The sequence below is a fragment of the Lonchura striata genome, chromosome 3 (genome assembly GCF_046129695.1).
Source record: "Lonchura striata isolate bLonStr1 chromosome 3, bLonStr1.mat, whole genome shotgun sequence".
Classification (NCBI taxonomy): Eukaryota; Metazoa; Chordata; class Aves; order Passeriformes; family Estrildidae; genus Lonchura; species Lonchura striata.
Window position 1 is genome coordinate 58,727,751 of NC_134605.1, and position 23,211 is coordinate 58,750,961.

At 41.8% G+C, this 23,211-nt stretch overlaps 1 protein-coding gene across 1 annotated transcript in view; it reads left to right on the forward strand.

Annotated features, from left to right (window-relative positions):
- Positions 1-11,818: 11,818 nt before the first annotated feature.
- Positions 11,819-23,211, forward strand: part of SLC2A12 (solute carrier family 2 member 12) — a 31,969-nt gene continuing 20,576 nt past the window's right edge. The window contains exons 1-2 of the mRNA XM_021540661.3: positions 11,819-12,126; positions 19,638-20,954. Of these exons, the coding sequence (XP_021396336.2) occupies positions 12,012-12,126; positions 19,638-20,954 (1,432 nt within the window). The 5' untranslated portion in view covers positions 11,819-12,011. The remainder of the gene's footprint in view (positions 12,127-19,637; positions 20,955-23,211) is intronic.

Sequence of the window (23,211 nt, forward strand, 5' to 3'; positions counted from 1 at the left end):
CTCCAAACCTCTTACGAATTCTGTGTCAGCTCTCCTGTTCTTCCTGTCACCAGAGGGTGAAGAATATAAAAGGCAATTGGTTTCTTAGACCCTCAGTGGACACCAATGAGCTTGGCAGTTAGTCTTGGTGCCAAGAATGCTTTTCTCTTCCTGAAAAACCCCTAGATTTGGTTAAATTAGGAGTTAGGACATGTACAGGCTTGCTAGAGCTTAAAAGCTGAAGTCTCTGAAGGTGCTGTATTCAGGGAGTGTGTCATGTCCTTGATTCCCAGCTCCTGATGCCCAAGAAGCTGCACCTTGCCCTTCACTCTCCTCAGGAAGAGAGAGTTGCCCCCATCCAGCTGCTCCAGGGAGTTTTGAACTGAAGAGCATGAAGAAAATTGCCCCATGGTGGAGGTAGATGAAAGTAGAGCTCCAACCTTTACCTGTTTGGCACCTGATTCTAGGGAAGTCACACCAGACTTTCCAAGTCAGTTTGTTCGTTGGTAGATGCCTTGTTTATTACATGCGTGGAAAATAATTGCAGTAGGGACACAACAATTATTTGTCATTAATTTTTAATAAATATGAAGAATTATTAGCAAGTAATTGCCAAGTTGGAGAAAAATCTATGCTTGCTTCTACAGTGGTCTCTCCTGGGTTTACTTCTTTTCTCTTGGTTTCTCTTCCATCACTCATGTCATCAGTAGATGTGTGTATTAACATTGTGTGGGAGACCACAAACAACACCCAGCTGGGAGGGGAGCTGCAGGCACACAGGAGGGCAGAAGACTGACAAATTATTATAGAGAGTTGTAAAAGTGTAAGCAATAAGTCAGACCACAACATTATGCATTTAAGTAAGAGTACTTTATTACATAATTATAAAATGGGATGTGGCAGGCTGGCTAATAGTTCTTCAGAAAAGGAACTGAGGTTGTAGCATACCCCATGTTATTAATGAGCAATAATGTTGACACTGTTGGGCAGAAATGTGAGGATCATGTCTGTGACATATGAACAGAAAAAGTAACATGTAAGAGTTATGAAGAAGTTTTTCTGCCTCACTCAGCAGCCTGGAGGCATCCACTGGTTTTTCATGTGCCATTCTGGGCAACATTCCCCAAAGAGGGTGTGATTCAGTGAGGAGCCTTGTCAGAGTCGGTGGAAGATATCCAGCATCTTCAAAGGGCAGAGAAATATACAGTTCTTCATGTCCCTTGGGGACAAAGCAAGGAAAGATGGACTAGCACTAAGATAAACATGAGTCTAACAACGAGCCTAATTAGGCACTGGAAAAGACCTGCCTCAAAAGACGTGAAATCTCTGTACTTAGGTATTGTTAAAGAGCAGGTTAGACAGGAAAAATTTAGCAATAAAGATAACCAGCGAAGACTGAGATAGCTGACCTTTTGTTAGGGCAGGAAGATGGACTATATGGCCTACAGGGGACGCTGTCAGACTTATTTTTCCCCTTAGCATCTGAAATGATTAAGCTTTATTTTCATCTGTGTTCCAGACTCCCAAGCGTGAACAAAGTGAATGGTAACTGCCTTTATATGTTTTAAGGCTTGGTTAGTACTAAATCACAAGGACAGAGCCTAGGTTTCCCAAACTGGGTGTCCAAACAAAAAGGATGTTTTGGGCTTTTAAATGACACATCTTTGTTCCTCAACTCCAATGCAGAGTTAATGCTATCCATTCATCTTTTTGTCATATTGTAAAGGTGGACTAATTCAATCTTATGAAATTTTTATCTATTACTGTACCATCTAGCATTTTATGGGGAAACTGTTAACTATATTTCCATGACGGATTATCTCCATTCCCAAGGTTAATACCACAGGCTGGAAATAAACAAACATTGTAATGCTCAGTATCACTGTAGGTTATAAAGGAAGCAGCAAGGGCTGTAGTTTTGCAGATTGAATTCTGATGTACCACAGACCTCCACAATATTATTATCTAATAATTATATTCTTTGTGTACTGAACAAGGTGAGGGTGTGTGAAAAAGCACATATGCAGTACAGATTTTAAACAATCTGTTGTGTATGTGCACAAAAGTGCAGAGTAACAGAAACACGAATACCCTCTGCTTTTGGGATTTACCAGTTTGTGCACAGCTGCCTTTCGTAATATTGTTTCCGGGTGCCCTCATGCATGAAATCAACCTATGCAGTACTCAAACATGAAGAACAAATTTATAGAATCCTGAGATTGGCTCAGCTGGGCAGAGTGATGGGTTTGATCCCCATATGGGCCATTTACTTTAGAGTTGGACTTAATGATCCTTGTGGTTCCCTTTCAACTCAGAATATCCGTGATTATCTGTGATATGACTTGTTGAGACAAACCTGTGTTGTCTTCAAGAAGAAGATGTTTGGTTCCTTTCCCTGCTCAGTTAAGCAGGGAGGCACAACACAAGCTGTTGCTGAGATAGTTGTGAGTTGCTCTCCAGCTTCCTCTTTCCCAGAGTGGCACAGTCCAAGCAGGAGCTCCATCTACAGGGAACCAAGCATCCCCTGGCCTGCTGGGCTGCCCAGAAATCTCTCCTGTTTAAACTCATAGCAACCTACAGAGATCAAACCTCAGTTTGGTCGGGCAGTCACTTGGAAATGAAGTTGGAGGGATGGAATTATGTGGGAAGTCTCTGAAAGCTGTCTGAAAGCAGACTTGCCAAATCTGAGAGCAGCCTTGCAGCTCCAGCAGACTGCAGTCCATGCAGTAGGTGCAAATCCGTCTGTTGGCTGCAAGCACCTGGCCAGCTGCAGTTACTATGTAGAACAGTAACACTTATCCTTTTTCTCCAAAATGTTCCTTCCAAATCACACTTGCTCTGTGACACTCATTATCTTTGACCAAACTAGGATCTGATAAAGAGGTGGAGACTTTGATAAGTTGCTCTGCTCTTGCCCCAGCCTCCCAACACCTGCAAAAAGACCTAGGCAAATAGTTAAGGGGATTTCCACTGCAGCTGTGTTGCCCAGACCTCACTGCTCTAGCTTGCTACTGGCACAGGTGTTTCCCTTGGCAGGGAGGATTTCAGGTAAATGAAGCATTTGTAGGCTGTACTCAGGCCCTCCCTTTTAAGTGGCAATTGAAAACTTGCCTTTTAGAGGTGTTGTGGTTTAACCTCAGACAGCAATTAAGTACTGTGCAGCCTCCCATTCACTCCCCTAGCATGTCCCAGTATGGTGAGGACAAGAATAGGGGAAAAACGTAAAACTCATGGGTTGAGATATGAGTAGTTTAATAACTGAAACAAAGTAAATAATAATCATCATCATCATCAAATGAGATAGGGAGATAAAACCTAAATGCCCCAAGTGATGCACAATACCACTGCTCATCTTCCACTGACTGATGCCCAGCCTATTCCTGAGAGTGATCAGTGCCTCCCAGCCAACTCTATCCTAGCCAAAACTGGGACCAGGAGTGTGTTGCTGCACATCTGAGCACTGTCCTTAGGGTACCTGTCCACTACTGCCCCATCCATATCAATGGTGCAAGGACTGAACTCTTCCAATTATCTTGCAATCATATACCTGAAGGATTAAATGTCTTCTATCCATAAAACTGATTCTTCTCAGTTTTAATGTCATGCATGTTCAAGATGAAGATAAAATGTTAAACACGTAAATGTTAAACCTTTCAGAACATAATACTGGCTTAAAAGCATGACTTTTAGAAACTAAAAAAATGCTGAGTTGTTTCATTCATCTTCTCACTCTTGAGTTTCTATGAATGATGTTTATCTAACTCCGGCTTTTAAGTTTTTACAGCTAAGAGAGTGAGTTGTGTAGATGTGATAATCATAAAACTCCAGGAATTAGGCACTTTAATATGTTGCCTCTGATTTCCATGGCATATGTCTAAGAGATTGAGAGCTAGCACAAGTGTATTAGCTTCTAGAATTGGCAAGGGATCCAAACCCCAGCGGTAAACATGGATATATATGTCTAAACTTGTTAGTCAGAAAAACATCTCTAAATCACACAGAAAGACATTTTGAAGTCAGATGTCTTGCAATGAACTGGGTACTGAAGGCCTGATTTTCTTTTTCTTTTTTTTCTTTTTTCTTTTTTTACAGCTACTGCTGTAGCTGCTTTGCCCCTTTGGATGGCTCAGGTAGAGGAGAGGACACGGTAAAAGAGCTTGGAGTAAGAAACAACAAATGTGTATGTGGTAGATAGTGTTAGGTTATATTCATTGAGTACAACTGAAATTTCAGAGCTGCTATCTGGAAGGAGCAGATACCCACTGCAAAAAGCTAAGAGGCAGTTCAGGTAAGTCACAGACCAGGAAGGAGAGAGTTTCCTTTGAGAGGTGGATATGAATAACTACCTAGGAGAAGATTTGGAGAAGAAGGTGAAGCATGAGAGATGTGTTCAAAGATCCCAGTCTGAAGGAGGAGAAGTTGAAGGCAGTACCAAAACTCACCAGCTTTTCCAAAAATTAGTGAGATGAGGTTGGAGAAGGATAAAGGGTCTTTCACTTTCCCACAGGAGCCAGGAACAGACTTGCAAGTTGTTGCAAGTCATAAGAGTAGCTGCAAGTAAGCAGCAACTCTAGTGCTGCCCTGGAGTTTCTGATTACTTTTTGTGGTGTGAAATTAACCTTCAGCCAAGCCAGCAACTTTCTGCCTATTGACTCCACATATCCAAAAATATTCCTCATTCACTATGTAGGTAGGAAAATCCTTTCAAAGAGTCAAACTTTATCAGAGCTAACTACAAAACTATGGTTTTTTCTCTCTTGTTTGACAAGACCTGCTGAAGTTAGAAGCTGTACTGGAAGGCTAAGCTTTGTGTGCACCCTGTTGGCTGTGAATCCAATCTAAGACATTCTTTCCTTGGGCTATTCCTGCTCAGAGGCAGTGCAGTGCTCTTCAGGACACTGTGAGTCCCCAGCACAGCACATGCTGTACCACTGAAAGTCCCTTGGGCTTTGCCAGCACCTATTTCATCAGTGTGAATTTAAACAACTAATGCCTCAGTGATTAGTCTGCAACAGGGATGTTTAAGCCAAGCTGAGCAGCACAGAGTCTGAATGTGAATGAGAAGGGAGGGAGGGAGGAGGGTGTCTGCTGAGCTGAGTCGCTCATAGGCTGGCAGCCCCTGCCATGTAGGAGGCAAATGAGTGCACCAGGACTTCTGTAGTCTGCAGAGAGGCCCAAGTCCTGACACTAAAGTCTTTTGTTGCACAGAAGTAAATCAGCCAAGCAGCTGTGTTGGGATGACAGGGACCTTGGTGACAGGTGGCAGCTGCCTTCTTGCGAGGCTGTCTGCCTTCACCAGGGGCACTGAGGGAGGCAGCAGCAGGCCCTGCAGTTCTCAGCTGCTCAGGGAGCTCCTTCAATACAAATCATGCTGGTAAACTAAACAGAAAATTACAAGAGAGGGTTTGCTTCACAAAATCAGCTTTGCCAGAGGTGATATGCATCTTGGTCTTTAAAAAAATAACCAAATAAAAACTCAAATGCCAGAAAAGCAAACACCAGCCCCTGAATTGCAGCAGGCTGCAATCCCCACCAATGCTTTTGGAGGATGTGTGTCGGGGATCCTCTCTGAGGCCACAGCCCAAGTGAGGGTTTCTTTCCTGATGAGGTTCCCTGGGGAACTATGTTGGATAACCAGGCAGCCCACACAGGCACAGCCTGCCTCCGGGAGCTACACCACATGGTGTGACAGCCAGAGACCTGGTGCCTAAAGGGCATTCACTCCCTTCTCATGGTGATCAGGAGAAAAGGTCATTTAAGTGAGAAGCAAATAAGCTGTTTTCTCCCTGACCTCTCTCTGCCAGCAAAGTGCCTACCTGTGCCTCCAGGACATACAGCGGAGAAAGGAAACTGTCTCCTCCCTGTGCTGCCAGCACAGCACCTCCCCTACTTGTGTTTCAAAAGATGGGATTTTGGTGTGTGCAGAGGAAAGTATTCTGGGGCAGAAAATCTCCATATTTTCCAAAGAGCCTCTCCTGTATTGTCCTTGGTTCTAGCAGAACCTACTGAGCTTTCAGTATCTCCATCTCTGAAGGGGAATGGTAGTTTCAAAATAAATTTGAGACACCTCCAGATGCACAGTGTCCACTGAAGACTGCCTTTGCTACCTGTTAATGGACTCAGGTGCTGGGGAACAGGTGACCTGAAGCATTTATTGCATTGCAGGAGCGTCCACTGCTCATTTCTTCAGGGCTGCTGGGTGAACACAAGTTGACCTGTGCTTTGGAGACTGGTTTCATTTCCTGCTTGCCTGCAATGACTTGAAAATTTTGATGGACTTTGGAAAGCTTTAGTCAGACATTTGGTTTTAATGAATGCATATAAAACTGTTTTCAGATTGCCAGCTGCAGTCAAAAACCAGCAAGAAGGCGAAGCACAGCATTAATGACATTTAGTTGTTTATTTTTGCAACAATAAGATTTTCAGGAGAAAACAAAACACTTTGTCAGTGGAAATAATTAAAACCATGAAAATGACTGCATTTCCTGTGTGACTGACATATTCCATGTGGGAGAAAATGTTTCCCAGCAACAAGAAAAAAATACATTTCAGCAACTCAAACTTTTCTTAGCAATATATACCTCTTTCCTTAACTGGAATATGCAAAGGAAATTTCAGCTTACACATTTTTAATAATTCATCACAAGAGTAAAGAACAAACTCCTCTTTCCAATGTACAATGATCTTAAAGGATTCAATTTTTGGCACTTTTTTGGAAATTCCTAGAAACCACCTGATATCAAGCCATGGGTGACATTACTAACTGGCTTCCCCTGGCTCAGTCCTTGCACTGGGAATGTGCACTGCCTCCCAGTTTTATTTCAGATGAACAATTTTCTTTCAAATGTGAGGGCTGCGGTTTCTATGATTTGTTAAAATAGAAAAGGTAAATATGAAATACCTGAAGCAAACAGGAAAGTACAGTGTGTGATGACAAACAGTGGACATGTTATTCAGCAACAAAGTAGAAGTGGCCAATTTGGATTACTCAGAAGCTAAAAGACCTTTCTTTTTACTTGTTGGAAATGCTATACAGCCATGAATGTGGAAACTTGAACTAAAATTTGTATTTTATTTTGCTTTCTCATCTCAATTCTATTTGTATTGTATTTTCCAGTCTTCAGTTCGTACCTTCAGTTGGATTTCAAGTTTCTGCCAAAACATAACTCTTAGAGTGTCCAAGGCCACACTGTACTTCTAAAGAGTACTTTTAAAGTACTAACAGAAGACCAAAAGATTAAATATTTGTGCCATGAGTCAGTGGGACTCTGCAGGGAGTCATGAAGTATGATGAGCTCTGGACTATGTCTATGATTGAGTTTTTTAAAGCCAGATAAAAATATATTGGTATAAACCATTGTCTCTGAGTATGAGTAAGAACATAACAGAAAGAGCATGACTTAGTAAGAAACCACAGGACTTAGAATGAAAAAAACTTGTGTTCTCAGTTGTCATGAATTTTCTATCTATATACACAAATGGCATAGCCTAAACATTGTGTTTCTGAAATATACCCTACATTTATAAAATGGATGTTTACAAAACTGACTGATGAATTGTAATTCTTTTGCCACATAAGAGTAATAACATTTATCTTTATATTCAAAGTTCCTGAAGGATGGATTGTTTCGCTTTCTTGAAGCAGCTCTTGTTTTTTGCTTTTTTTTAATCCAGTAACTGGAATTTTGGTGTATTTTCCTCCCAATTAAATATATGGGTATCAATGTGTCAACACTAATGGTAAAGGCTACTCATGCTTTTCTAGATGGATACCTTTGGGTTTTTTTAATAAATAGTATGGTTTTCTTTTGTTTTTTCTCCATTTCTTCCTTGTCTCTCCCCTCCATGTCACTTTTATTTTTTCATCCTCCCAGCCTTCCTCCTGTTGTTCCAAGCCAGCTGTCTCATTAACATATTCTGAAAATGGCAAATTATTTGTTCTGAGAACAAATCTCAACAATCAAAAATGAAGGCAAAGTAACTTAAGCTGGTATGTCAGGAAAATGCTCTCCACAGTTTGCTGAAAAGCTTTGCTTCTACATTTTAAAATCAATTAATTGGGAGAATTCCACTGTCTTCTTTTTAAGAATCATGAAATCGACAGAGAAATAAGATGACCTTCTTTACCCCAACTCTGATAAAAGTGATCTATGAAAACTGATTCAGAAAATTCTTCAACTCTTAATTAAATTTCTATTGGCTTATCACCAACTTCCCTGTCTCTCCACAGTCCCAAATTTGAGTAATTAGATCACCAGAAATAAAAATACAAATCACAACCAGAGATTTTAGAAGAAAACCCCACATCAGTCTCACAGATTTTCCAGACAGATTATTCAGCAATTTAATATGACTATCTTATCTTCTTTTTCTAGCCTAATCATGTTTCTAGTACTAAATTATTTGTCTGATTTTGAAAGCAAGGAACTGAGAAGAAAGCATAAAAGGTGATTTCTTGCCAACTGCATGTGGATAAAACCAACAGGGGAATCTCATGAGAGTGTTGCACTCATACCCCTTGCCTACCTCCTGACCCTCTCCTGCTTTGAGCTTTTAAATCTTTCCCACTCTTGTTTCCCACTCCTGAAGGGTTTGACCTTCTGCCCAGCCTCCCACAGCACAGCTAGGAAACCAGGGCTCCCACTCTTCAGAGCAGCGTTGAGCTGTTGCCCATCCCAGCATTTTGGATGTATTGTCTTCTGGCAACATTGCTCCCTGCCCTTTGGCTCCCTTCCTGGACGGCCCGGGGAGGGGCAGAGCAGGTGCAGTCCTGTCCTAGCCTGCCTCCCTGGCAGGCTCCTGGCCCAGCTCCGGGGGACACCTTGCTCCCGGCACAGAGCCCAGCCAAGCGATTGTTTTGAGCACTGCGCACAGGCAAGGCAGTAGTGGGAAGACAACGGAGACCTCAAAAGCATCAAAGCACACTTCTTTTTCTTCCTTCTTATCCCAGTCATGTCTGTTGTACCAGAGTTTTTCTGGCTTGCTTGGCTGTTTATTTCTGGTGGGAAGCAGAGGGGGTTGTGGGACCAGGACCCTGTGGCCACCAGCAAGGGCTTCAGTCGCTGCATTTCACACTGTCCCTCTACAACTGGCTTGACTGCAGAACCAGCACAGGCTGTTTGTTTTCTCTCTTTGTTTCTCTCTCTTTCATTGGCTGCAATCAGCTTTTTTACAGTTCTTTCATTTTCTGGGTTCCCAGTTAGCACTAGTAAACACCAATAACATCAATGCCTCAGATTTTTGCCACAGTTGTGATAAGACATCCTCACACCGGCTGAGCTGTGGCTTTTCACTGTCAGCTGAAACTGATGACACTGCAGCCCATCCCTCATAACAATACCATGCAAACGGCAGATCTCAGACTAAAATATTTCATATTTCCACTTACTGGGAACATTTTTTTCCAAAGACCATATTACACTGAAACAGTTTTTGCAAGCATAGGGTCTAACTGAGGGAGCAGGTCAAAGCCCAGGAACCTTCCTGGCGCTTCAGCAGCACCCACAGCTCAGCATGGCAAGGGTGCATTGTCCTTTGGGCAGCCCAAACACAAGCCCTCAGAATGTGTTCCTTCATATTTTCTCTGGCCATTATAGTTTGTACTGTGTCTGCTGGCTGTGTTACCCTCTGTGCAAGCTAGGTACGTACCTTCTGAGATTACCCCAGGAGGCAAAGTTAAACTATTGCTGTGTTGCAGCTGGCAATGAAATAAAGGCAGAACTAGAAAGGAAAAATGGTTTATTTGACTGCATTTCTTAGTAAACAAGGAGGTAAATATTTAAAATAACTCTAGGCTCTGGCTTTTGAGGGGACTGAACTCTAGGTGTAAACATAGTTAAAAGAAATCCTACTGTTTGTCTAAAATACCTTTTTCTTCCTATTAAAAAAAGGGAAATTCACTATTTTATTCACTTAACATTCATTTCATTAAATCTATTCATCCTAAGATTTAAGAACTCACTGTAATGCAGTCTTTTTATTACTTATTCCTGGGGGTACTATGGTTCTTGTTCAGGGGAAGGTGCAGTTCCAGACAAGTTTTTAAATCCTCCTAAAGTCTGTATGTGCCATCAGCTGTGTATAATCAACATATTTAGTCAGAGGATGGCATTTAGTTTAGGAGGTTTTTTGAACAGTTGCGTTACCTCTCTTAACTTCCATCAAAATCACTGACACGCTATGGCTGACGAGTGATTTAGCAGGAGGAGTGAACCCCAAAACATCCTCTAGGGCCTCATGTTTGGGAGCAAAACTTTCCTCCATGTCAAGTTGCCACAGGCACCTCTGGCATTCTCTGACACCTCCAGGACCATTACATGTAAAGGCACTTGGGATGTGGGAACAGCTGTGCACCTATGGAGCCAGCTGAGTTTCCAGAGAGCTTGCATTGACCTGAGCTGTGGGTTATATGAGTGTGGGTAGTTAGAGGAGGTTGATTACACACCACATTATCACAGAGCAATCTTATCACAGCTGAGTTTGATCTGTGAAAACATTTCCTTTCCTTCCCTTCCCCAGCCTAAACAGCCTCTCTCTCTTTTTTTTTTTTTTCCAAAACATACAAATATGTTTCTTTAAAAGTTAACTTATTTTTTGCACATAAACCATGAAGAAACAACACCTCTTTGGATGTGTCAAGAAATTGTTAACAGCACCAACAGCATCCTGTATGGATTGACATGTGGACATTTTACAAGGAAAGTATGTAGCATGTGAGAGCAGAGTTAGGCTGACTTGTTTAAGTACATGTAAAAGGCACTGCCAAAACCCAAATTCCCCAATGGTAGCACGTCCCCCTGGCATCCTTGGTAGTCCAGTTTCTGAAGCTGACAGTGAGGCAGCTGTCAGATGGAGCAGTTACAATGTCTTTCTTGCTAAGCAAACATCGATAAAAGACTTACTATTATGCCTGCTCTACATAAGGAAAAAAATGGAATTTTTAGGAATTCTCCTGTTTAGGAATTCTCCTGTCTGGAAATACTGCAAACCTACCGAGTTTCTATGTCTACCTTTCCCTCCCATGCTATCTGCAGGCATTAGTGTATTACAACAAAAACAAACATGCAAGCAATCAATCAGAGCACAAACACGAAGCCTGCAGCCCTGCCAGATTATACAACAGTGATTCCCACTGGGGGTAACTTGGACAACTTGCCTTATGGAGTCAATGGGTCTGTTCAGAGTGTTGGGAGGCTCTCCCACCAGGACTGGGACAGAGCAGGGCAGGCAGCTTCTCTAGGCAGCTCACCTGCACCCAGGGCAAAATTTCCCTCCTGCTGCCATCCAACCCCTGGCCACTGCTGCCATAGAAGCGAATAAGGATGGAGTGATTGCCAGTGATCAAAATCAAGTCTTTGACTCAGTATAGCTGAGTCTCCATTTTTCTACAAATAATTGTCATGGAAAAGAGGGTGGCTTGCTTGTAAAATATCACATTCATATTTTCCATGTAAAGTCCTGGTTCCTACTATCACAGGCTGCAAGGGACTGCCATGGTTGTTTTCCTCTCCACTCCTTCTGACCATAATTTGCTCATAAAGTTACAAGAACGCAGTGATGCCGTGTGTGTGCGCAGTGCCCTAACTTTGGCTGACAGAGCAAACCCTCCCTTTCAGAGAGCCTTCTCTGCTAAAAACCTGTGCGTATGAACACAGGGAGTGGAGGAAAACAGAGACAGGAAAAAGAGAGAGAGACCCTGTAAGTGAATGGGTAAGGAATGTGCATGGAGCTGTGCATGGATAGATGTCTGGTGTCTCAACTATTTGTTAAAAGGCAAAAGCAATACTTCCGACAGACGGCCCTCCCCTCGCCTGCAATAGGCTCCCCAGAATAGCAACAGCCTGTGTCACTGCAAAGGGCAAAGCCTTCTGAAATAGCAACAAAGTTGTTCACAACCACTTTGTGGTTTGCCTTTGGTTTCAGCCGGCTTCAGGAACTTGTTGCCATGAGGAAAACAACCTGCCCTTTCCTGGCCGGCCGGGGAAGGAGCACGGCGCTGTGAGCGCTCCCGGCCGAGGTGCGAAGGGGCAGGGATGATGGCTGGGCAGAGCACGGAGGACCTCAGCCAGCAGAGCCGGACGATGGGAGCAGGGCAGGATGCGGAGCGCGGCCGGGGCTGCCGCCGCTCCCGGCTCCCGGCTGCAGCAGGTAAGCCCGCAGGAGCCGGGTGCCCCGCACAGCGAATGCTCGGGGCACTTCGGGGGAGAGCGGCCCCGCAAAGCCACGGCACTCTTGGGACGTGCCTTCTCAGTTTCTAAAAGTGCAAGAGGGGAACGTGTGAGCAAGGAAGGGGACTGCCAGCTTGAATTTTGAATGAAGATGTGTGTGATGCTTTCCCTGAAGGGCCTCGGTTCTGCTGCTCGTGTAGGTGCTGTCTGTTGTGTAAATTCTTTTCCTTTATGAAGATCAGCCATCTGAAAGATGGGAGAACCTGCTGCCCTCTAACAACAGTGATCTGGTCCTTGCACACTCGGGGGCAGTTCAGCCCTTTCACCGGAGTGAGTCTGGGCAAGCACTGCACCTGTCCATGCAGGAGAGCAGTTCAGGGACAGGGTCTCCCTCCCATTTTTACTTCCCTAGCATTTCAGGAAGAAACAGGGTTTCTGTGCTGGTACTCTCAAAAATCAGCTGTAACATTTGTTCTGCACTAAGTTTTTAAGTGCAAAAACTGAATTTCATAGCTCTTCATCTTTGCTGTCCTACCCAGTCAGTTTTTGTCAGTTGCAGCATAGTTTTGCATTTCAAACTCTTTTCCAGATGATAAGATGAAGGAGATAATGCCCCACAATCATGATTATTTCTCAGCCACAAGGCTTATTATGCCTTATTATAAGCTGTACCCAAACAGGACATCATGGTCATAAGCCAGAAATTACAATGTCCCAGTCAGATTTTGTTCACTTCGAGCTGAATGAACTGATTAATGCAGGAATATTCAGAAACCATATGGACAAATGCTTTGTGGAGTGTAATAGTCAGTCCTCTGTCAAGCAATGTCTCCTGATACTGGAATCAGAGGTTAGCCAAGAACAGAAAGTCAGTAGGTGCACTGACACATTTAACATTGCCTTAGGGACTGAGGAGAGCAGTACAGATGGTTATGGGATAGCAATAAACAGATAGCAAAGTTTCTGCAGCACATGGGTTAAGATTAGAAGAGTATGTGCTAATTGCACATCTGTCCTTATCCTCAAAAATTAAAGCAGTAGCCTGAGGAATATATAATTACATAGTTAGAAATTAAAAGAATGTGTTGATTCTTACTAGAAACTAACAAAACAAAACGCATATGCCATTTCATGTAATGAGGAGATAGGCTGCCTGTTGACATAGTGCAATTACATAACAGAGGAGTAAGAGAGGACATGGCCATAGTGGGTCTTTCTGGGATCTGCATTCCTTGTCTTTCCATCTTTGTCAGGGGGCTTTTGTTAATGAAATTTTAATATTGTTTACAAAGTGCATTAATTTGGCTTATACTATACAAAGTATTCAGTGCTTCCCACCACTGGAGGAGTTTATATGAGAGGTACATTACTTTCCTTCCACCTTCTCTTTTAGTCGAATTTACAAAGTATTTGCTTAGGGTTTGCCTTTCACACTTGGGTGGGAGGAGCCCCATTTGTCAAATGATTGTGATTCCACACGGCCCTGACATTATTTTTAGTTAAGTTAGTATTTTCTGAGATTTTCCAGCTCTGTTTGCAATATAGCTTTGTCCCAAAGCTGTCATTTATTTCATCTTGTAGGATCTTGTTGGGTAACTGTTTCAGATCTCATGCCAGACTCCTAGAGGGACAGAGAGATCACATGTATTGTAGCTAATAGGAGAAATGCACCTACTGAGCAGTTACTGGATCTAAAGAAACCTCAGGTGTTGGAATAGAGCAACTGGGTAACATATATCTCTTTATTCTAGACAATTGGATGAGATAAAGTGACTGTGGCAGCACAGCAAAGAACATGATAACATGAAAATGGCAGAATTACCTTTGAAAAATGTAATTTAGAAGCAAAACCATTATTTAATTATGCAGCAATTCCCAATACATGCCATTAAACATTTATCCTAAAAAAAAAAATCTTCATATATACACTTCAGCAAAATATTCTTTAATGACAATTTGGGAAATTTAAATACTATATCCCTTGAAAGACACACTTTTTGTATGTCAGCACTCAGATGGAGAAGAAATATGTTATTAGAGACAGCTTAAAATTTTCAAGTACAGATGCTGTAGTTTTAAAATTTACTGTACATAAAAGTAGATACCATTCTATTGAAAAAAAAGGATCGATTCTGTGCTGTGGATTTATATCTAGGCAATGCATTCATTAGGGTTTTCTAACCTGCGCTTATTAACCAATAATTGACAGAACTTGCATTCACTTTCCAAAGGTCTAAATAGATCAAAGAAACTGCAAGGATTTAAAGAACTTTCCTGACAGGAAAATACTTTCCTTCCCTTCCAAATGGAGACATTTCTCATCTCAGATTAAATAAAAGTAAACAGAAGTACCATGGTGGAAGAGATTGTCGAGTCCCCTCCTATCAAAATAGATATATTTGCACAGGTTACATAAAGTAATCTCCCTTCCCCCTTCCCAGTAATTTTTTATATGCACCCTGAATGATCTCTTGGGAGAAAGCAAAGAAAAACTACATCAGAGAAATCTCAGTGTCTGGACTAACATGGAGCATGGTACTGCCAAACTGAGCTGGAAAGAGCCCCTTTCCCATATCTCTCCCTCCCACTAGGTGGGTGAAGAATGGTAGTTCCCAAATCAGCCTGCTTGCAGATCTCCCTGGCACTGATAATTTATCCATAATGCCTATAAAATACATGCACAGACCAAATGCTGTGCCTTTGGAATGAATGTATTTTCCCAAATAAGTGCTTGAAAATAAGTAAAGGGGCAGATCCTTAGTACTTGGCCCCATCCAGCCTCATCGTCAGTACACTGTGCTGCTGTGCTACAACTGCAGTTGGTCTCCTTTTCAGGAACCAAGCAGAAACAATTCCAACAAATGTTCTTAAAGATAGGTTTGTTTGCCAAGTAGGGCTGCTTTTGACTTGAACAGCAGTTGTGGGAAACCACTTTGTTTACATGGGAAACTAGAGAATAGACTTTCCAATCACTTGTCACATACCAGCCCCACACTCATTAGCCATGGTGTTAGTGGCATACAGAAGGAGAAAATTCTCTGGTAGCTATCATTAAAATATTCCTCTGGTCTGTATGCTGCCATATGTTCTGTTGGCATCTCATAAAAATAAGAGAAATATATGTGTATATATATATATATAAAGAAACTTTTTGTAAAAAAAGGAATGCCTAAGAACTGCCAGCAGCATCATTAGAAGTGACACTTAAAAGGATTGTGAGCACAACTACTGCAACATTCTTTATCTGAAAATGTTAAAGCAAAACATATGCTGAAGTCAGAGGGAATTTTGCCCAGAGGAAGGTCATGAAGGGAAACTGAGCAGAGATTTCAAGGTTTAACTCAGCAGGCAGTTATGAGCAGGCAAGTTTTGGGTACATGAGTTAAAACAAAACCTCATGGTGATATAACAATGTTTTTCAGTAGAATAGTGCCTGTGAGGGACAAGAGACACCAAGTTAACTAGTGGCTTTGTTGCTGCTAATCAAAAGGACAATGTATCTCCCTCTGCATCATGTCAAGATCTGCTTTTCATTTGGGGGTGCTCTAGTTACAGCCCTCCACTATTTCTGTACAACTGTGGGTATGTGTTACTGGACACATGAAGAAGGATACAAGCTGACCCAGTAAAAACAAACAAAATAAACATGAAGATATTGATCAAGTTGCTCTACTTGGAGAAGCAAGAAATATATGGGCTTAAATGCTTCCCAATCAATTCCCAGGTGTCCAGGCTCTACATCCAGCTTGTACAGATTCTCAGAGTGAAAATAAGTAACCATCTCAGTTTCTCTATCTAAGGACCACAGGCTGATGTGAACACAGTCTGGATTGCAAAGTATAGTGCTGGTGGTGAACTCCATCTAAAGATATTTGACTTGACACTCTCCTTCAGAAACTGAAACCATACAAAAATGACACTCCAACAGTTTAATAATTAAGAACTATGTAGGACACAGATTTCAAAGTATCAATAGGGTACAGTGTTGTACCCTACTGCTGTGTTTCTGCTGGACAGCCTTAAACTCAGTTTTTGCCCCTCTGTTACTGTTACTGTTCTTGGTTTCTTGGAAGAAAATAATAACAGTGATAAAGCTGATGGGTGATCAAAAAATGTGATATGTCATTGGCTGAACAGAATTTGGATGCCTTGGCCTGCTGACTGCAAGTGAATGTGCTGTCTGGGTTTCCTCTCTGCTAACTTTAGACATCTGCATCTGAGCGAGACACAGTTTCCTTTTATAGGCGATGTAGGGAAGTGGGCAACAGACCTAATTCAGACATCTAGAAGTGCCTATTTTTCTTGAGTGGTTACAAGAGAAATCTAGAGATGATGTAGATGTCTCACAGGTAAGTTGAACCCATCCTATATATTTTAATACAGACAAACATAATGTGGTTTGCATTCCTCAATAAGATGCAATGAGGCAGGCCATATTTAAAGGCAAGGCAGTGCCTTGGAAAGAATCCAGTCAGAGAAAAAGTAAGTTTCCCTGAAGGATAACCAGAAGATAAGTTTCTATATTTGTTTCTGAGAATCCTTGGACAAATAGAAAGGGAAGTGTTCACCAGGACTAGAAAAATAATGTCAAGTTTCTCTTTGGCACTGTGTAATCACTGCAGGAACACTGGGTCCAGATCACAATTTACTGACAAAGTTGATGGTCTGAAAAAGTTCAGAGAACAGAGGTTTGAATACTTCAGGCATTGGTAAACTTGTAAAGCCTCACAGGGTAAGTAGCTAAAAAAGATGTATTTTTTGTGAGATGCCCCAATGACAGGCTATACTTAGTGAACACAGTTAAGGGTGGGGAAATGGAGAATGGAATGATGGCTGGAAGCTGAAGTTGCAGAAATTAAGTCAAGAAATAATTTACAGATAACTTTCAGTGAAAGTAATTAACCATTGACTTAAAGCCATTGGTTTTTGGTCACTAGCCATTTTAAAATCAAAGCTGAATGTTTTAAATTGCCCAGTTCAGACCAAACGTAATTGAAGTGTCTCTGAAGGATCATGTTTTGCTGTTCGTGAGTGTCAGACTGGATGAACACAATGTTCTCCAGTCCATAATATATAAATTGAGATAAAGTCCTCCATTAAATATATGTGGCTCAATGATATAAAATACAGAGATACTCAAGAAAGCACAAATATCAGGACTGAACAATAGTTTAGGCAGAGCACTGCAATCAAATTAGCAGTTTCATTTTTGATAATGCTCATTCCATCAGCACAACACTGTGTTGTTATCAGCCCAGATTTCCAGCCAGGATTCATTGGAAGGGTATATTCTCCAGATATAATAATATACAGCAAGCGGGCAACTCAAAAGTATAAATGGCAAGGAGAAATTATGTTTTGCAATGATAAAACAAGTATTGCATGTGTGCTTGCAGGATGCAGCACAAAGCAGCTTAGCTGTAGTCAGCAGTACTTCCACTGAAGTACTTCCACTGAAGTACTGCTCAGTGGGTGAATGAAGTGCAGCAGGACCTAACCCAGGCTTCTATTTAAAATAAGTGAAATGGTCTCAGATACTGCAGATATAAAGTAGAAAAAGCTTTAGAAGTATTAACAGGTATCTACAACAACAATACAGAAAAGATTGTTCCATCACTGGAGCATTTTGCATATTTGTTTCTGTTATTTTCTTCAAGATGTTCCATCTCCATTCCCAATAAATCTACCACCTGCCCCACCTTCTGAAAGACTTTTCACAATAATCCCATTCCCCCTGTGTCCTTATGGCCCATCAAGACAAAACCATGTGCTTCTCCCCTATCTCTTATCTATCTCTGGTTTGCCAGCCACACCAGCTCAGCAGCTGAGTGAGTTGAGGTGCATTTGGTGCATGCAGTAGCTCAGGGCTGCTGCTGTTTGGCTCAAGTTAGGAGAGCTAATAGGTGATACTTATCTTAATAGACTTAATGGGCTTACACATCTCCCCTGAGCCCTGAGGCATGGCTTATATTCACAGTTGTACTGCACTACCCTCCATAATAACCTGTCTGCCTGTGAAGTGGCTGCAGGGTGGGATGGTGGAACTGTTTGATTCTGGGAGTTGTTAGGAGAACACAGGGTGGCTTGGGCTGCAAATGTGCCAGGGATCCTGCCAGCAATTTAGTAGGGTATGTGGCCACATGCCAAGGTCTGGCCCTAGGCTCTGGCACTATTTACTTTAGCAGTGCAGATGTACTGCTAGGGCTGCTCTCCTTCTCTCTATTCAAGATTTGCTTTTGAAATGTAATATCCTCTGTCAAATGGGACTGATCCTCACCAATGTGCTCAAAAAGTATTGGCAAGGAACTCTGAGCAGTCAGCGTGATCAAAGAGCCTTAATGCCTTAGGAAAATGAGCTAAAAATAAACAAACTCTGTGTATCATTTCCAATTAGGCCATATACCACTCATTCCAGGAGAATTAACTAAATACAGACTATATTATGCTGCAAAAGCCATTTCTCCTCCAACATGTCCCATTTCTCTAACTAACTGCAAAATCAGAAGTCAATTTACTCTTTTCCTAGCTGTGTGGGAGCCAATATCGTGATGCGAGAAAAATCATGCTGGGAGAAAGAATGAGACCAAAAATAACAAATAGATATATTCCTCAAGGTTTAGGGTGCAAAAGGCTTCACAGTTAGTAGAATATGATCAGTCAAATCTATCTTGTAACAATAAACAAGGAATCACAATTGTATAAAATAAGTTTGTTTTAAAGTGGATGTTCAAAGGCGTATAATCTGCATTGTTTTCATAATCTGTTTCTTGTTCCTGACATTATGGCTGTCAAAAGCAATGCAAAATATTTGATCAAGATATTCCAAAGAATCTGCGTTTAGATGTGAGTAAAGCACAGAAAGTTCATGAGTTTGCCTCAAAGATCAGTTTCCCTAGAATATCCCAGATATCTGCATCAGCTCACTGAATAAGTCTCCAATCTGACAAAATAGAAACAATGGTACCAGCAGCCTTCATGTCATCCTCAGATGAAACAAAGGAAATAATAAGTGTTGAGGGAAAACTTGTTACTTATTTGAGTCAAGGTTGAAGCAGTTTGGCTAAGAATGCTTTCCTTGCTCATGGTACTCTAGTTGGGTGGACGAGACTTTTTCAGTTTAGGGAAAACACTGAAAGATCTCAAGGCAAAAATTGCTTTCTCACTGTTTCTTTTTGCAATAATATTCTGAAGCAGAAGGTTTAATTATTTAGGACCTGATCAAAACCTTATTGACTTGTGATCAGAAAGATAAGGGATACAAAAGCATTAAAACATTTTATATTCATTACTTTTTTTTTTTTCAGAAATAGCTTTTTCTGTAAATAACTTTTATGTCACGACTGCTCCTGGATGTGTATTGTACCTAATTGCTTTGCCTAAAAGCTACAGAGAAATTTTTTTAACTGGAAGATCAAATAAACTTATTATTAATTGTCAGAATTTTGCAGAAATCACTGTTTCAAGGTTTTATGTTTTATCCTCTTTTTTCAGGTTGTGGAACATTCACCTTTCTATCTTCTGCCATTGCTGCCATAAGTGGACTTCTGATGGGCTATGAGTTGGGCCTTATCTCTGGAGCTCTTCTTCAGATGAGCAGCATTTTAAAACTCTCTTGCAAAGAGCAGGAAGTCATTGTAAGTTCCCTGCTTTTTGGGGCCTTATTTGCATCCCTTACTGGTGGATTTCTTATAGACAGATTTGGAAGGAGACTTGCTATTATTATTGCATCTTCTTTACTTGTGCTGGGGAGCCTGATTTTGCTGCCCTATGAATCATACGAGATACTCATTGTGGGCCGGATTGCCATAGGTATTTCCATATCATTATCATCAATTGCAACATGTGTGTATATCGCTGAAATCGCCCCACAGCACAGAAGAGGCCTCCTTGTGTCATTAAATGAACTCATGATTGTGATAGGCATTCTCTTTGCCTATATTTCAAATTATGCATTTGCCAGCATATCTCATGGCTGGAAGTATATGTTTGGCCTCGTGATTCCATTAGGTACTCTGCAGGCTATTGCCATGTACTTCCTTCCTCCAAGCCCTCGGTTCCTTGTGATGAAAAATAACGATGAAGCGGCAAGAAAAGTACTGGAGAGGCTACGGGAAACATCAGATGCTACTAAAGAGCTTACTGTGATTAAGTCTTCCCTGAAAGATGAACATCAGTATAGTTTCTTGGACCTGTTTCGCTCAAAAAACAACATGAGGGCCCGAATGCTGGTAGGACTCACTCTAGTGTTTTTTGTGCAAACAACGGGGCAGCCCAACATTTTATTTTATGCATCGACTGTTTTGAAGTCAGTTGGGTTCCAGAGCAATGAAGCTGCCAGCTTGGCTTCCACTGGAGTTGGAGTGGTTAAAGTGGTCAGCACAGTCCCAGCTACGTTTTTTGTGGATCAAGTTGGAAGTAAAACTTTTCTGTGTATTGGCTCTTCTGTTATGGCAATATCATTGGTCACTATGGGCTTAGTGAACCGTAACATACATGTGAATTTCACCAAGGTCTGCAGAAGCCAGTCTCCAGAGGATTTCTCTCTCCAGAGACCGGGAAACTTTACTGTCGCCAATGCGAGTCTCAAGGACCTCTTTGCTAGCGTGGCTTCAGCAGAAAGATTGTCATTTGATGTACAAAGCCCAGATGTTGCCAGGACAGGAGAACTGAACAGGACTGCCCTGGCAGGAGGCAAAAGCACAACAGGGTCTCACATGGAAAGTGGGGAGGTTCCTGTTGTCCTGAAATGGCTCTCACTGGCCAGCCTGCTTGTCTATGTTGCTGCATTTTCCATAGGTCTTGGACCAAGTAAGTGTTTAATTTTTCTGTTTGTAACTTACATTATTAAGTGCTGGGATGACATGCCCGGCTTGGCATTAGGCAGTTCCTAAGTTGGGCAAAGCAGCGTTGTCTGCCAATATGCACCGGTATTGTCACACACCATCCTGGTAGGCCTGGCATGTACTTTGGAGGAAGATGTCCTGCCCCTTAAGGTCAATGACCTGATCTCCCTTCTGTTCAGTGCAATTGACTGGTCCCTCTTCAGTTAAGAGCTGCTGTTAGCTTTGTACAGCAAAATTATGGATCCCCTGGCTATCTTTCCCCTTTCTAGTCTATTGTGTCATTACACTGGGAAGGTTAGGATATAGGCTTTTGCTGCTGCTAGCTCCTAAACCCAAGATGATGATAAGCTCTGGACCTCTGTATGGTATGACACTGTCAAATCCACAAAATATGAACCTGCCTGAGTCCCGCCAAGGATCTGTCCCTCTGACTGTGTAATAGTCTTCAGATGTAGAATACACATTCAAGGTACCATAATTCATGAGCAAGCTGTAGTACCATTGCCACTGCTTGGGCAAAGTAAAATTCAACAACAACACAAGTAGGAGGACACAAAGGTGTGACACTGTACAGCTGACTCTGTACTGCTGCATCTGCCATCACACTTGCATCACTCTCTTCTGAGGAGAACGTCTGTCATTCCAACGGACTAGAAATTAAATTTCTCTATTTTGTTTGGTTTCAGTGGCACTTGCATAATGTTGTACTTTGAAGGGGTTGACTTTTTAAGTCACTCTGCAAAACCCACATGCCAAGTCCATTATTTATTAACAGACTTTATGTGCTTTTGCACTCTGGCTCAAACTTGCATTGCAAACAAACTGTACTCCCCTGTACTATTATGATAAAAAGCTTGCCACGAGGATACAACCCAACAATTGCACTAACAACAACTCCCCTGCAGTATTTATTTATTTTAAACGTTGCTCACAGGGAGAGCAGTGTGAGATAAGCATTCATTGCCAGGGTTGCAAGCTTGATGGTGTTATTACAGCATTATTCCTTCCCTTGAAGATTGTCTTGGGGCTGGATTCAGCTTTCTGTGACTTAGGTTCAAAAACAGGGGTGAAACCCTGAAAAGAAAATGTTACTTGAACTTTTATTTGGACGTTTCAAACATATATTTTATGACCCTTAGAGTGGGGTCACATGTTCAGTCTTGGCCTCCTGCTGAAATCTGCTTTCCTGGTGACCTGGCTGTAAATGGGTTCTTCGTCATTTGAGTTGGCCTAGTGTACAGTTAATGAGAACAATGTCTATTTTCTTGAAGGCTACAAAAACTGATGTGTTTTCCAGGCTGATCTGAGAAGTCTCTGAGGCCAGTGCTTGTTTTTTGACCTCTTTCCTGACTTGAGAGCTCAAATGCTTTCAAACAGAAAATGAAAGAACAGGCACCCTCTCAGCTCCATCATGGAGAAATCATGTATAAAGCCATTGTGAGGCGATTTATACTGACAGATGCATTTGCCTAGCAAGTGAAGGCCAGGTCTAGCAGAGATACAGGCATTTGAAATTGCATCTAGGTCCTTTCAAGACGTTTTCCTGCCTTTTAAAGTGCACTATTCAGTTAAAATTTCAGTTAAAAAGTATAGAAGATGCAAGGGTTGGAGAACCAGGAGGTTGTTGAAATCTGCAAAGGATCTATCATGCTTGAATAGTCTGTATTGGGATGCAAGGTTATACTTTGTGTCTCATATACAGCCTACATCATCTCCTGTTTGGAGCCCTAATCCCTGAATGTGTTTTCAAAACCTAGCTATCTTACCCTCAGTGGACCTTTCTTAGTGTAAAGGAAAAAAATGAGCCCCTCTGCTTCTGTAAAGTAAATAGTTTTAACATGTTTATGTTATGCATCTCTAACTCTGGCCTGTGGTCTGGACCATACTGTTCTCCATTGTCTACTCATCAGTGGGAAGGAGGCATCGAGGCTGCACTTGCTGGCTGCTGTGTCCAGGCTGTGCCTGGGGCACCTGGGACAAGAGCACTGTAACACCTGAACCACTGTATTTTCAGTGGGAAACTCTCATGCTCCATGCAATGGTTAGCTAAGGTGAAGGTGGTGTTAAGGATGCCTCTCTTTGTAGATCATATCGACATCTTTTGGCCAAAGAGCAGAGAATATCTCGCTCTTTTCCTTCCTCACCAGAAGGCCATTTCTGGAATAAATTCACGCACTTTAATTTGAATCCATGCTTCACTATGTTCTGTGGGGATAAAGGAA